The sequence below is a fragment of the Haliotis cracherodii genome, unplaced genomic scaffold (genome assembly GCF_022045235.1).
Source record: "Haliotis cracherodii isolate W230 unplaced genomic scaffold, xgHalCrac1.p SCAF_12, whole genome shotgun sequence".
Classification (NCBI taxonomy): domain Eukaryota; kingdom Metazoa; phylum Mollusca; class Gastropoda; order Lepetellida; family Haliotidae; genus Haliotis; species Haliotis cracherodii.
This window is the reverse complement of record NW_027266267.1, coordinates 42,118,743-42,134,545: the sequence shown is the minus strand read 5'-3', so window position 1 is coordinate 42,134,545 and position 15,803 is coordinate 42,118,743. Positions and strand designations below refer to the sequence as shown.

At 43.3% G+C, this 15,803-nt stretch overlaps 1 protein-coding gene across 1 annotated transcript; it reads right to left on the bottom strand.

The window, feature by feature from the left end:
* Positions 1–446: 446 nt before the first annotated feature.
* Positions 447–8,672, bottom strand: LOC139457396 (uncharacterized). Its single transcript, XM_071238799.1, has 4 exons — positions 8,567–8,672; positions 3,601–3,801; positions 2,038–2,187; positions 447–814 (listed from the first exon to the last, which is right to left on the bottom strand). Exons 1-4 carry the CDS (start codon positions 8,670–8,672, stop codon positions 447–449), a joined length of 825 nt encoding a protein of 274 aa, XP_071094900.1.
* Positions 8,673–15,803: the final 7,131 nt, after the last annotated feature.

Genomic DNA, 15,803 nt, shown 5'->3' with positions numbered 1-15,803 from the left:
AGATGACACGGACGTCGGAGCTCCGGACGCCAAAAGGACAGGTAGTATGTGACCTGAGATGACACGGGCGTCACAGCTCCGGACGCCAGCAGGACAGGTAATAAATGATATATGGTCCAGTTAGATGACACGAGCGTCACAGCTCCGGACGCTAGCAGGACAGGTAGTACATCACCTGAGATGACACAGGCGTCACAGCTCCGGACTCCAGCAGGACGGATTGTACATGAAATATGGTCCAGTGAGATGACACGGGCGTCACAACTCCGGACGCCAACAGGACAGGTAGTAAATGATATATGGCCCAGTGAGATGACACGGGCGTCACAGCTCCGGACGCCAGCAGGATAGGTATTACATCACCTGAGATGACACGGGCGTCACAGCTCCGGACACCAGCAGGACGAGTTATACATGATATATGGTCCAGTGAGATGACACGGGCGTCACAGCTCCGGACACCAGCAGGACTTCCAGTAACATGCAGGAGACCCGGTGCTGGACAGACTGTACGTGTAACACGACTCTCGACTGCCCGGCTGCTTCTTGAACATCACACAACGTTGTTTCCTGGAGCAGGCCACAGCACACGCCAGCCTTGAGTTCCTTCTTGTCACGTTCAGCTCAGCGACCAGCACGCTGGAGGACGGTTGCTCAAAGTTTGTGATGGCGATGTCGTCTGCTTCGCGCCCAACTTTTGCGCATGCACTAGGTGTTTTCAGTTTTTTTTGCGGCGATGTTGTGGGCTGTGTTGGGGGCGGCGATGTTGCAGGCGGTGTTGGGGGAGGTGGAGGTGATGTTGGCGGCATATCCCCTGGGAGAACAACATGCAATAAACATCACAATAGGAACAACATATTTATATGGACATGTGACAGAATTACTGTGTTTACCTTGTGTCATCTGTGCATGTCACCGTGGTGGTGGGATGAGGAGGAAGAAGCGTCCCTCAGCCGTACCAACACCCACTGGTTTCACGTTCGAATCCTAGTTTCGCCCCAACTATGGTCCTTGGTTCATCAGCACCACACTCGTGCCCTTCGTCAACATCAACGACATGCTTGCCTGCAGTAATAGGACTGAAATAGACACTCTCATGCTTCTCATTCGAACAGGGGCGGTCGGGTAGCCTAGTGGTTAAAGCGTTTGCTCGTCACGACATCGATTCCCGACATGGAAATTTCACAACCCTTAGTAATGATAGAAGAAATTTTGCTCACGCCAAAGAAGCAGGGGTCCCCCGCCGTGATATTGCTGGAATATTGCTAAAAAGCGGCGTAAACCCATACTCACTCACTCACTCACTCATTCGAACACAGTAATATTACATTACCTTTTGTCGCCTCTGTTGTCATATTCTGTTTTCAAACTGCTGCTTACACTGAGAATTACCCCCCTCGTACAAGATTTACTCGTTTATTAATTTGGAAATGAATGCAATAACACGTGACCAATTCAGCTAATCAGAATGCAGGAATTTCAATGAACCCAAGGAAAATTTAATTATTCTTCATTGTTCTTTGCGATGTATCGCGTAGATATCTTATATAAGAACAGACAACGCGTCAGAGAAGATCTGCCAGGTGGTCAGGGGTTTATAACTTTTACAGACATACAATCGTTCTCTGAAAGTCCTCGGGTGCCGAAGATGTCAAATTACAAATAACACTACAATAACTGTCACTGAGGACATTTCTCACTTACAAATCGACTACGACTACAACTACTAGAAATATACAACCACTTCTACACCCACCACCACCACCACAACAGCTGCCACTTCTACACATGCCACTAGCACAGCAACCACTTCTACACCTACCACACCCACAGCTGCCACTTCTACACCGACCACTACCACAGCTGCAACTTCTACACCTAACACAAGCACAGCTACTACTTCTACACCTACCACCACCACACCTACCACGTTTACCGCACCTACCACTTCTACACCTACCACCATTACACCTACCACTTCTACACCTACCACAACATTGACCACTACTACTACTGCAATAAAACAAAGAAAAATACCTGCTGTTACTTCTTCACACACAAGACCACAGCCACAGCGAGACCACAGCGAGACCACAAGCCATCGGTTGCTCTTGTAGAACCAGCTCCAGGTGTCGGGGGATTGTTGGACCAGACCCAGCCATAAGATGAGAGGACGGCAGCCCATCCCTATTGGACAGAAGCACTTTATATAAGGAGCCAGTGTTTTGTTTTTGGGCGGTCGGGTGGCCTAGTTGTTAAAACGTTCTCTCATCACGCCGAAGACCTGGGATCGTTTTCCCACACGAGAACAATGAGTGAAGCCCATTTTTCTTGGTGTCCCCCGTCGTGATATTGCTGGAATATTGCTTACAGCGGCGTAAAACCTCTCACTCTTTTGTTATTCTTGAAAAAGTTAGGGACAGAATGTGAATATATTTTTTAAACAATATGTGGGCGCCAACTGGTCAAGACTATATATTGGTCATTGCCTTCAACTTTTGCCCCTCACACCGAAGACCAGGGTGCTATTCCACATGGGTACAATGTATAAAGCCTATTTCTGGTGTTCCCCGCCGTGATATTGCGGGGATATTGCTACAAGCGGCGTAAAAGCATACTTACTCGTACCGTCAACGACACGAAAAGGTTGAATAAACTCATTGCAGATGCATTGTGTTTGAGAATTATCAGAAAATGATCAGTATTGCCGTATAATGAAAGACGGGACCCCAGCAAACAGATAATGCTTCTCAACGGCAAGCAACACACTGACTAAAAGTAAGAGTGAGTGAGTTAGTGAGTGAGTATGGTTTTACGCCGCTTTTAGCAATATTCCAGCAATATCACGGCATATCAGAAATGGGCTTCACACATTGTACCCATGTCGGGAATCGAAACCGGGTCTTCGGCGTGACGAGCGAACGCTTTAACCACTGGGCTACCCGACGCCCCACTGAAAGTAAAAACAACGTCCCATGCCATCGGAACACGTGGCCCTCTATTCGTCTTGTACGCAGTCCCAACGGGCTGGAAGGAAACCGACACGAAATCGTATTTTCGGCAATGGAGTTATGTGCTTAAGTAAGCTCAGTGGCACACTCGTTGTCATGGTACTCACCACAGCAAGAACCAGTATTCCCTCCGTTGTGTGCAGTATACTATGTAGAATGACGTAAGTGAGTGAGTGGTTTTACGACGCGTTTAGCAATATTCCAGCAATGTCACGGTGGGGGACACCAGAAATGGGCTTCACACATTGTACCCATGTCGGGAATCGAACTCGGGTCATCGGCGTGACGAGAGAACGCTTTAACCACTAGGCTAACCGGCCGCCCCTGTAGAATGACATAAGTTTTACTGCATCACACCCTTACATTATATTACATTATATTATTGGATGCGTAACATTTCTGTTCTAATTTTCACGAGTTGTTTTGTTAATCTCGAGAATTCCCGAGATACTATATCCCTCGTGTCAGGGCCCTTGGATAAAGACTTGCTGACTTCACGATATGGGATGTTTTGGAATGACGGGTAATTTCAGCATATCCGTTTTGTCAATGTTTTTTACTGAAGGTGAAAAGAATTTGTTATTCGTACCTCGAATGCCACAGACTCCCCCAACAAGCCAGTCCTGTTCTTCTTTTGTCCCAAGTTCGACAACTCTTGTGTCTTCCGCCTCACATCGACTGACAGCCTCCTCCAGGGTGTCGTCTACGTCGAAGAAGTAGTAGCACTTGTTGGTGGTGGAGTCGTAGAAGTTCCGGGTGGCGGCCGGGTGTTGTGGGCAGTTGACTGGACCTATGACGACACCCACACCTGGGATCACACGGCATGCAGCGTGATATATACTGTATCATTGATATCACGAGGCATGTAGTGTGATTTATAGTGTAACATTGATGTAACACGTCATGCAGCGTGATATATACTCTATCATTGATCACGAGACATGTAGCGTGATATATACTGTATCATTGATATCACGAGACATGTACCGTGATATATAGTGTAACAAATATGTAACACGGCATGCAGTGTGATATATACTGTCATATTGATATCACGAGACATGTACCGTGATATATAGTGTAACATTGATGTAACACGGCATGCAGCGTGATATATACTGTATCATTGATATCACGAGGCATGTAGCGTGATATATAGCGTAACATTGATGTTACACGTCATGCAGCATGATATATAATGCATCATTGATATCACGAGACATGCAGCGTGATATATAATGTAACATTGATGTAACACGGCATGCAGCGTGATATATACTGTATCATTGATATCATGAGGCATGTACCGTGGTATATAGTGTAACATTGATGTAAAACGGTTGCAGCGTGATATATACTGTATCATTGATATCACGAGGCATGTGGCGTGATATATACTGTAACATTGATGAAACACAGCATTAAACGTGATATATAGTGTAACATTGATCTAAAACGTCATGCCACGAGATATATACTGTAACATTGATATCATGAGGCATGAAGCGTGATATATACTGTAACATTGATGTAACACATCATGCAACGTGATACATACTTTGAAACTGACATCACGAGGCATACAGCATAAAATATACTGTAACATTGACACAATGAGACCATGCACCGTGATATATACTGTAATATTGACGTCATGAGGCGCGCAGCACGATATACTCTAAACCTTTCCATCGCGAGGCATACAACATGATATATAGTGTAACATTGACAGTACGTGGCAATTCAGCGTGATACATACTCTAACATTGACATCACGATATGTGCAGCGTGATATATAGTGTAACATTGACATCACGCAACATGCAGTTTGATATATATTGTAATATTGACATCACGATTCATGCAGCGTTGTATATACTGTAACATTGATATCACACAACATGCAGTTTGATATATACTGTAATATTGACATCACGATTTATGCAGCGTTGTATATACTGTAACATTGATATCGCACGGGATTCTGAATGATAAATTCAATAACATTGATATCACACAGGATGCTGGCTAATACATCCACGCACAGCGTCAGTTCAAGGAACCCTATAACAACGTGCTCCCCGTGCTGGTACATATTACCTTTTGTCCGAGCCACGAATGACCACAACAGGACCATGCACACACACACCCTTGACCAGCACGACATCGGCAACATCTTACTGAATCAACGTCTCTACGCCTCTACGACAGCGCCACACGAATTAAAGCTCACAACAAAAGCATGCGCGTCAATCATACAGTCCCTTTACAGTAGACAAACTTCATGTGTGTGTTGACAGGTGCCCGTGTTCACACCTGTGTGTCTGATAGCCCGCCTCATCTAAAACACAAGTGTTAACCATGCCGATGGGCGAAATATGTTGTTTTTTTAGTTTATATGAATCTCATCGCTACCGCGAGAACTGGTTGTTGTTGACACTGACAACTGAACAAACCACCGATAACATGGGGCTGTTGTACAAAGCGATCTAAGCGCTAAGGTGATCGTAACTCCCATACCTTAACATAGACTTACGACAGTCGTGGGGCTGATGCTGTTTTGTACAATGGCGCCCTGAGTTGAATGGGTAGGTACCTCCAAAGTCCACCAAAAGATAGCCCTGTTTACCCCAATAAAATGCACTAAATGTCTGCAACAAACCATCTTTCCGAGGCAAGAGAGTTAACTGACTTTGAAAGTGGAAACTGGACTTTCATGGTCAGTTAACTCACTTGCCTCGGGAAGATGGCAACAAACTACATTCTTACACGTTCTTGGGACAGACGGGAGTGTTGTATACTTTGTCTGAGTGGTATCCCTGTTCAACTGCGGCATGGTATCAAAGTAGGCTAGCACTGTAACACTTGCATTCGTCTGGACTTGTACATGCAGCCACACACACGTGCATGCACATCGCAGTATCGGTGTGATAATGTTGAAAGGGAAGTTAAACCTCTCCTCACCTTACGTCACCTCACCTCACGTCACCTCACATCATCTTCACCTCACCTCACCTCACCTCACCTCACCTCACCTCATCTTCACCTCACCTCACCTTACCTCACCTCACCTCACCTCATCTTCACCTCACCTCAACGCACCGCACCTCACCTCGCCTCACCTCATCTCATCTTCACCTCAACTCACCTCACCGCACCTCACCGCACCTCAACTCAACTCAACTCATCTCAACTCATCTCAACTCACCGCACCTCACCGCACCTCAACTCAACTCAACTCAACTCAACTCAACTCAACACGTACGTAGGTACCCGTGGTCAGTGTGATGGTGTCAAGGTGTCGCTCGAGCCTATACAAAGGTCACATACGACTCAAGCACGTCTACTGGCTCAATATTTAACGATATTTCTCAATCTAAGCTCACGTACTTCCTGGTTATTATTTCAGTTTTTAATCAATATGCTGTAAAAATCCCCGAGCCTTGATGTGGATGTCCTCCCTGTCACCTGTCTTCCCACAGATGTCAGGTTCCCAGACTCCATCCCACAGACAAGTCATTTTTGCCAGACTCACAACACAGCGCGACGCACAACGGACAGCAATATCACGGGCCAGGCGTGACAATCGGTATTTTCTTTGGGAAGTGGGTATTCCAGATACGCAACGGGTTTCAGCAATTTCTAATACTGCAGTCTCATCGTGCTTCGAAACGTGGAACGGAAACCAGTGCAAATACATCCTAAACATCTGATCTGGAACTAGTTTGTGTGGAGTTGTGACGAAGTGAAGGTGCAGCAGACATTATATCAGCATCTGCTAGTCGACGTTCGAAAGTGACGTTCCCGTTGCAGGGCGCGTGACTGAGTGATTGGAGATCTATCCGCACACCGGAATTCAATAACAGCATGGAACCGGTGGATTTTCAGCTTCGTTTCTTGTTAAAATAAACATTTGTTAGTATTAGTTTTATCGTCTAAATTGTGTCACTATATCTTCTATTGCAATAGCCCCATCGAAGGCTGAAGTGTCTGAGGAGATTTCCCCTTGCCTACACGCGCCCTGCATTGGTATTAGGACCCGTCAAGAGCCGGGTTAGAATCTTCAGCTACCATACTTGCCGAAAAAGGTGACTGTGCTTGTTGTAAGAGGCGACTAACGGGATCGGGTGGTCAGGTTCGCTGACTTAGTTGATGCATGTCATCGATCCCAATTGGGTTTAGGGTTGTAGGGTTTTCTTCTTTTCAATATGTGCATATTTTGCACAAACGTAGATGCAGAGGTAAGGCCAAAGTAAAAGGAATTTCTTTTTGTCGTTTTCAGAATTCGTTATTTTTTACTATACGAATTAGAAAGCTTGTCAAAGGATAGTACATCTGTGTGGTGGATATGCCATCTTGGGTAACGGACTTGATCACTGAAACAACCATTCTTGAAGTTGGAAGACATCAGCCTTTTCCACCCAATCTTAGCCATATTTGGTCACGCACAAGTGGTCACTTGCAAGTGAGAGAAAGACAAACAGCTGCACTACTAAGCGTTCAGTCACATGAACACTTCAACATGTCAAATAACGTTCACGAAAATATAAAATGTCATAACATTTAACATTACGCGTTGGTCAAAGATAATCTTAATTCTAACATCGTCCTTGGCGATACACAGAGATGATACACACAGCTGACACACACAGCTGACACACAAAGCTGATACACACAGCTGATACAAACAGCTGACGCACAAAGCTGATGCACACAGCTGATACACACAACTGATACAAACAGCTGGCACACACAGCTGTCTCACACAGCTGATACACACAGCGGACACACACAGCGGACACACACAGCGGACACACACAGCTGATGCACACAGCTCATACCGACAGCTCATCTACCACATCAATATACATGTCAGTGAGCGTATTAATGCCTACAGAGTCTTTGTAAAACCCAGGCGTGAACAAAGGGTGACTTTACTTCCCATACGCCATATGTGGCAGCATGTAGATAACATAGATAGATAACAGTAAAATACGCCCGACACACTTCTCCATAAAATAAGTGTCTAATTCCACAAACCAGCCGCACAGAAAGTTAATCATCTCCCTATATGTATATACTTTACGTCACATCTCGTCACATACATAACACCAACCAACTTGAGCATTAAGACGGCGGCGGGTGTATCTTAAAGAGGGGTAAAGCCAACCCACATGTGCCTTAAGACGGCGGCGTGTGTACCTTAAAGAGGAGTAACGCCAACCCACATGTGCCTTAAGACGGCGGCGTGTGCATCTTAAAGAGGAGTAACGCCAACCTATCTTGGCCTTGAATCGGCTGTTTCTTAAAGATTCATAACACCAACCTACTTGTGACGGCGGCGGGTGTGTCTTATAGAGGCATAAAGTTAACCTACTTGGGCCTTAAGACGGCGGCGGGTGTATTTTAAAGATGAGTAACGCCAACCTATCTTGGCCTTGAATCGGGTGTATGTTAAAGATTCATAACACCAACCTACTTGTGACGGCGGCGGGTGTATAGAGGAAAAACGCCAACCTTCTTGAACCTTGAGGCAAAATGTAACATCAACCTACCTAGCCCTTGAGTCGGCGGTGGCCGGGGTTGTGGAGGGCCGGCGCCACCTGGTCGACCATGCGTGTACGACGTGATCAATAAGAACAGAAGCGGAACACAGGGCATGACGTATATTTAGCAAGCAGGCGCAGTTACGAACAACTCTTACTCTCAACTACGTGCTGTGTTAAGCTGTGTTCTCACTGACGCCTTTTAAACCGTACGAAGCTACATGGGTTTAACCAATCAGAAATACTCTTGTCGATTCAGTTCTTATATTTCTAAACATATGTACATGGCCTGCCTTCGTGAAAGTTGCTAATGTTGACGGATGTTTTCCTGTCGTGTAGTCGACACACAATGACTCTAACATGCATTTTTGAAACACAAAACCTCCACCATGAACACATAGAAACGTGGACATTAACGAACACATTGATTTCTTGGGTATTTGGTACACGTAACGTCCCGTAAGTATTATGTCAATCGTACAGCCGTGAGTGGAAGATGAATAAATATACTGAAACCAACCGGACCAGATATCTTATTTTCATAGGAAGTCCTTGCAAATTTGATTTCAATCCATCAAACACCTCTTTGTCTTCTTAGTTCAAATTTTCAGGTCACACCCGTGGTCTTGTGGATAGAGCGTCTACCAGGAGAGTTGAATGACGTTGGTTCGATAATAACCTTAACAGCACATTGGCAATGTCACACACACCTTACAAATGCTATATCTGGGGAGAAATCGGGCACCGGAACATGAATCATACCCCAGTGTCATCACAGACAGATCTTAGTGCTCACTACCGCTACACATAGGCCTCTGGACATCCCATTACAGGTCACGTAAGTACGACCTTTCATTTGACCAATGAGAGCGTCGCTTACGAGATCGCGTAAGTGAAAGTTCGAGTGCGTTTCTAATCATGCAGCCTTAGGTTAATATACTATATAACGGCAACACCAGATACTATCCAGTCTCTATCATTAACACGGGGCATCTCTTGCTTCAATTAAATACAAAATTGAAACGGAAGAGATATGCCATAGCCCGAGGAATAAACTATCATACGATATCGGTCATATATGACATTCAAAATCTTGAATCGAGAACTTTGCCAAAATAGCTTTCCTAGCGTTGCCTGGATTGGATGTCCACAGTTTGAAAATTGTGCCGTAAAGCTCGAGAAAGCTGCTTTCTGACTGGCTAACGTCGACTTCCTGTTAGTCATTCATTGGTCAGTCAAAGTTCCGACGTGAACTGTAATGGGATTCCCTCTGATGCTTTCTAAGCTGTAGCGAGCACAAAGAATTTATCTTATGAGTTTGATCATAGCCCCTATTGGTTATACATTCTGTGTTTTTAAATTGGAGATACTCTAACTGTAGATTTGATACTTTTTATTTTGGGACCAAGTCTATATCAATTCTACCCACAGCAAAAAAAACGTAAACCTACACCTTTTTTGCTGTGACCATGACCATAAGAGCGCATGGAAAACTGTGCTCTCTTGGAACGTGTATGTATTCACTGGCCAACAGGCAAGCCATCTTAGAGAATGCCCAATGGACAAATATAAAAAAATGTTACTCCAGAGCAGGATACTTATATTCTCAAGCATTCTATTGTGTCATGGTCATAATAACAGCCAGGTTTCAAATCACAACAATAACCACATCGGAAAAAGTTTATTTGAGGCCTCATCATCAGCGATGCTAATACTATTGAACAGAACCTCTTTCTGAATCTTTGTCGGTATGCATTTTGAAATATTGATGTATCAGGGGTGCAACACGACTGGGATTGTAAAACCTGATCATAGGGAGCCCGATCCCTGCTACTCAAGGGGCATACCCGTCATTTGTAGCAACAACTTACCTGCCACAACTGTCTGGGGAAGCCTGCAGCTCCATAACAATTACTTTAATACTGCACTCAATGAAATGTCCACCAGTATCTTAGATACCACTTTGTAAAACGTCATGATCGTTGTTGTGCTGTCTTTTATACCATAGATTTGGGGCCAGCGCATTCAATCACCAATGTAACAAAATGCGCTGAACTGTTTTTTAAGTGTATATATTTGGAGGTGAGGTGAGATGAAATGGGATTTAACGTCACGTTTAAGATAAGTGTACTTATATAGAGCGTGTGTGTGATTGTGAGTGTGAGTGTGTGTGTGTGTGTGTGTGTGTGTGTGTGTGTGTGTGTGTGTGTGTGTGTGTGTGTTTGTGTGTGTGTGTGTGTGTGTGTGTGTGTGTGTGTAAGCTTGTACTAGTCCAGACTAATGCCGAGTTATCGTGCTAGCCCACTGAGATACCATGCATCTGTTTAACTTGAATACTCCACTCAGACACAGTATACTGACACCGACCCGACCAGTCCCTGCTCTTGCCCCTTAAGCGCCAGGCAGGATAACAACAAGTACGATCTTTTAACATCTTTTGGTATGACGCGGCCAGATTCCACGTGCCTACAGTGCTTTTATTGCCGTTTCATTTCCTTTGCATCATCAGCGTCAGTTTAGATCAAAGGTGTGTGTGTCAAAATGTTGTTTTTAAAAAATTATTTTACATGCTCTGTAAAAGCTGTAGATACCTCTCTCTCACACAGTATACAGTTCTTGTTTTATCACCGTTATGCCGAGCGCAAGGCAGAGAAAAATCAAATTTGAACTTTGAACATACATTTAGTTACGATAATACGATATCGTATTAAATTTGAATTTACAAATACAACATCATAGTAATATGTCCGTGTAAAAAATAATTCTATTATGAGATGAGATACAAAGTAAACTGTCAGTGCATGCTCAGAAATATAAGGTTCACAGGCGGTTAAACTGAATAGAAATAAATATTGATTATGAAACCGTAACTGAAAATGTGAGAATACTTAACAAGGACAGAATATGTCCCTGTTATAGCGCTCGCTGGCTTTGTTCATTACCGTTGAACACCCCACCGACAATCCGTAAGATACGTTTTTTCAATTATTTGTTTGTTGTTTGTTGGTTGTTGAAGGCCGCACTCAACAATATTCCAGCTTTCTGACGGCGGTCTGTAAATGATCAAGTCTGGACCAGACTATCCAATGATTGATATCATGAGCATCGATCCAAGGTAGTTGGGATACAATGACGTACATCAACCAAGTCAGCGAGTCTGACCACCGGATCCCTTTATGCGCCTCTTACGAGCATATTCGTCTTTTATGACAAGAATTTATTGCTGAAGACATGTTCTAACCCGGTTCTTCATGGGTTGTTTATCAATCACACAGCATCACATCCTAACTTACAATTAAAATGTCAGAAGAAAGCATGCGTCTGATCATGACTTTGGATTCTGGTTGAGTTTACTCATCAGTGCTGTAAAGGATATTGATCCAACTTTGGGATTTTGTATCTTCAATAAGACGACAAATGTCCCAGTGATCACGAGGACTGCTGATTATCAAAACCTCCACAAATGAAAACAATAATCAGTGATGCACTCTGCAGTCAGCAAGGAAACTATCCAAATCGATTAGGTGAGGTGAGCTGACGTGAAATGCGTCCAGGATTATAGCACTTATGTAGCGACGTACATGCACATGTGTGTGTATGAGTGTGTGTGTGTGTGTGTGTGTGTGTGTGTGTGTGTGTGTGTGTGTGTGTGTGTGTGTGTGTGTGTGTGTGTGTGTGTGTGTGTGTGTGTGTGTGTGTGTGTGTGTGTGTGTGTGCGTGTGTGCGTGTGTGCGTGTGTGGCTGCTTGTACTATTCCGGACTAATGCCAATTTATAGTGCTCGCCCACTGAGATACCTTCCCACAGTTTAACATGAATGCCCCACTCAGACACAGCATACTGACTCCGAGCTGACCAGTCCTTGTTTTAGCCCCTTAATGCTAAACACCAGACAATGTAACAACAAATACCACTTTTTAACGTCTTTTGGTATGACGCGGTCGGGGATCGAACAGCTCAAATCGATTAAATAAGTCTCTGATATTAACGGCTATTTATGGAAACTGCTCAACCACATACATGTATAACAATCGGCTTCCATGCTATTTTAGTGACAACTTGTTCCTGGTGAGAAGGACGAAACCTTATGATCATATTCTGTGCTCACTTATGAACCTTTCCCTGATATAATTACAATAACAAAAACATTATTTTGAACACATGAAACCTGAATAATTAGAACAGAAGTAAAGCATACCCACACGAGTTACAATCCTAAATATATTATTTACATTTAATGTATGGAGTCTGACAGTCCAAAACGCCACAAGCACACATAACTGGGCATACTCGTAACTCGGAACTCCCACCGGGGGCAGAAGGACAGTTAACTGTTTTCTATGGCAATTACAGTATACAGTATTACATGCTACATTTATTTTTTGCGGTTTAAGAAACAGTTTTGAAGTGTAGTTACTAGTTTCATCTTTGTAAATACGTCCTCAATGTGTATGGGACAAATTGTTAGGTCAATATGGTAATCGTTTTGGTTGACATTGATAACTGGTGACATCATAACTACATGAGCTGTAGAACCGCGATACTAATTTAGTCAACAATTTTTATCCGTGTGTTTGTACTTTACGTCCTACAAAGACGTGGTAGTTTTCTTGTTTTATGTGTTTGATGTCTCTGTGTTGGGTGAAATCTTCTACTGCATGCAATGCACCTACAACACCTTCATCAACTACTTTTTCCGTTTGGACCCATTTGATAAAATGTTTATATGCCTTTCCTATTCAAGATATCTTGTAGTCAGTTCTTATAACTCCTCCTCCTTGGTCTGGTGGTAGAGCGTCCGCCCGGACAGCGGAAGGTCCGGAGTTCGAACCCCGGCCGCGTCATACAATAATCTTGGACACCACGCTAAACCCCATTTAACCTCACCCCTCATCTTATAACAGACTCAGTTTTGGCTCTGTTTAAATCATAATTCACCGTCTATTCCAGAAGTGCATATAAACCTTTTCATTATGGTAGCTGCAGACAAGAGATTCAGTTTTCAAGCCATACTTCGTTAGACATATTTTAAATACGAACCGAAACTTGTGTAGCTTGACGCACGTGACTTAACACGCCGTCTTTCCAAATAGGAGTCATATTACAAGTTCACAACTTTGCTTTTAATACATCTTGAGGAAATGGGGTAAATGAAGTTTAAAGTTGTTCTGAATTATTCATGTGCTTTCACAATCCATGAACGATACCAGAAGTAATATCTAGACGGGTATTGCATATTGCGGAAGGATTTCAACTTTAAAGTCGTGGGTTTTTTCTCAAAGTTGTATCATCTAATCTGAAATGCATTTAGGTTGCTCGTTATGCTGGCTGTAGGCATGGAGATTCAATCTGGCGTGAGGTTGTAGCAGGCTTGTGCTTTACCAAACCGTAGGTCATCACACTGGAAGGGCATGTTGGTACGGCTGGTTCTGCTTTTGATTAAAAATTTGCAAGTACTTTAAAACTTGTTGAAACAGTTTATTAAAACAGACCAATCAATGGTTGAAATTGCCTACCCGTCAGCTTTGGAAGAGTAGCGCTTTTTCTTTTGGTAACAAAAACACAGTCTAATTCAGGTACGATTATACCACTTGCGGACCAATCAGAATGCAGGATTCTGGATCAGTGGACATAAAAATATGACATGTCCTTATTATCTAGGATATGTTGCACCGTTTGTCACTACTAACATTACAAAACACTTGTTAGTTTGTTGTTTAACGCCGCACTCAACACTATTCCAGCTATATGACGGCGGTCTGTAAAAAATCTTGACCAGACAATCAAGTGATTTTTACCATGAGCATCGATCCATACAATTGGGATACAATGACGAGCATCAAACAAGTCAGCGAGCTCGACCACCCGATCCCGTTAGTCGCCTCTTACGACAAGAATAGTTGCCTGTTACGGCAAGTATGGGTTGCTGAAGACCTATTCTAACCCGGCTCTTCACTGGTCACTAGTATTGATTTGCTTATTCAATCATTCTGGAGCTGTTTCAACTTCCTCGGTTGGAAACGCCCTTCTCTCCGTTTCTAGCTATGGATCAGTTGACCTGGGAAGTATGCCACGAGTTTCACTTATTAATATTTCAATCTTTATTCAGTTGAAAGCCACACGCTGATATAAATAGCCCGCAAGGTGGCAGTGTTTCAGTTTCGAACAGTGACTGGCGATCTAAACACAACCGAATGTCGAGAGAAGCTCGATCACCATTGACCGTCAAACTTGGTATCAACTTGAATGGCAAACCTTGGGTACCACAACTGGCTCCATAATCAGACATAAGTCGATACAGTTTCTGTAGTTTGATCACAAAAAATCGAATCTGGCGTTTTTGAGTGTCTGCCTTAATTACAGAGGGCGGAGCTTATTCATGGCTGCGCTATTCAGTAGCAGAGCACATGGCCATGTCAACAATGTGATGTATTCGTGGTCAAATTACAACGTACTGTAGGTTTACGGATGAACAGCAGTATAACAACTGTTTTGGAAAACATAACAGCAAGGATACAAAAATAAGAAATTGACGTTAGTAACATAAGTATTAGCGACTAGATTTTAAAAAAATCTAGAACCTATTAGGGCTTTTTGTTAAGGTTTTGGTCACTTGCATTGAATATTGATAACATCACACAATAACCAGATTCAAGTGACAGACATTCTTTTTTTTAAATCGTGTTTACAAATAAAGATTGTGCACACATGCTTAAATTGGGAGTTTGTTCCGGGGAATTTGTCAATTCATTTTATGATCGTTATTGTGAGATTGTTAGTGATTTGGACGACGAATCTTATGATGACGCCATAAACAAGGCTCTGTGTATCACGTTGTTGAAAACAATTGACCCGGAATAAGATTATCGCGGCATTGATATTAGGACAGACGCTCATCATGGATGGAGGAAATATGGGAGCGACATTGTTGCTTTGAGTTGTGAAACCAAAATATGTGTTCATGCGGAGAGAGAATACATGCATGGCATTCGTAGGTTTTTGGACTATCTTGAAAATAAGATATAGATATAAATACTGCTGTGAACAACTGTTTTTCTGACATCGACTCGAAGTATGTAAAGCAAATAATACTTGGCATCAAACAGGGAATTAAAATCTGTCACGGGACCCGCGAAGTTTAGTTTCACGGCGTGACCAGGCCCTCGAATGTGTGTGTGTGTTTGTGTGTGTGTGTTTGTGTGTGTGTGTGTGTGTGTGTGTGTGTGTGTGTGTGTGTGTGTGTGTGT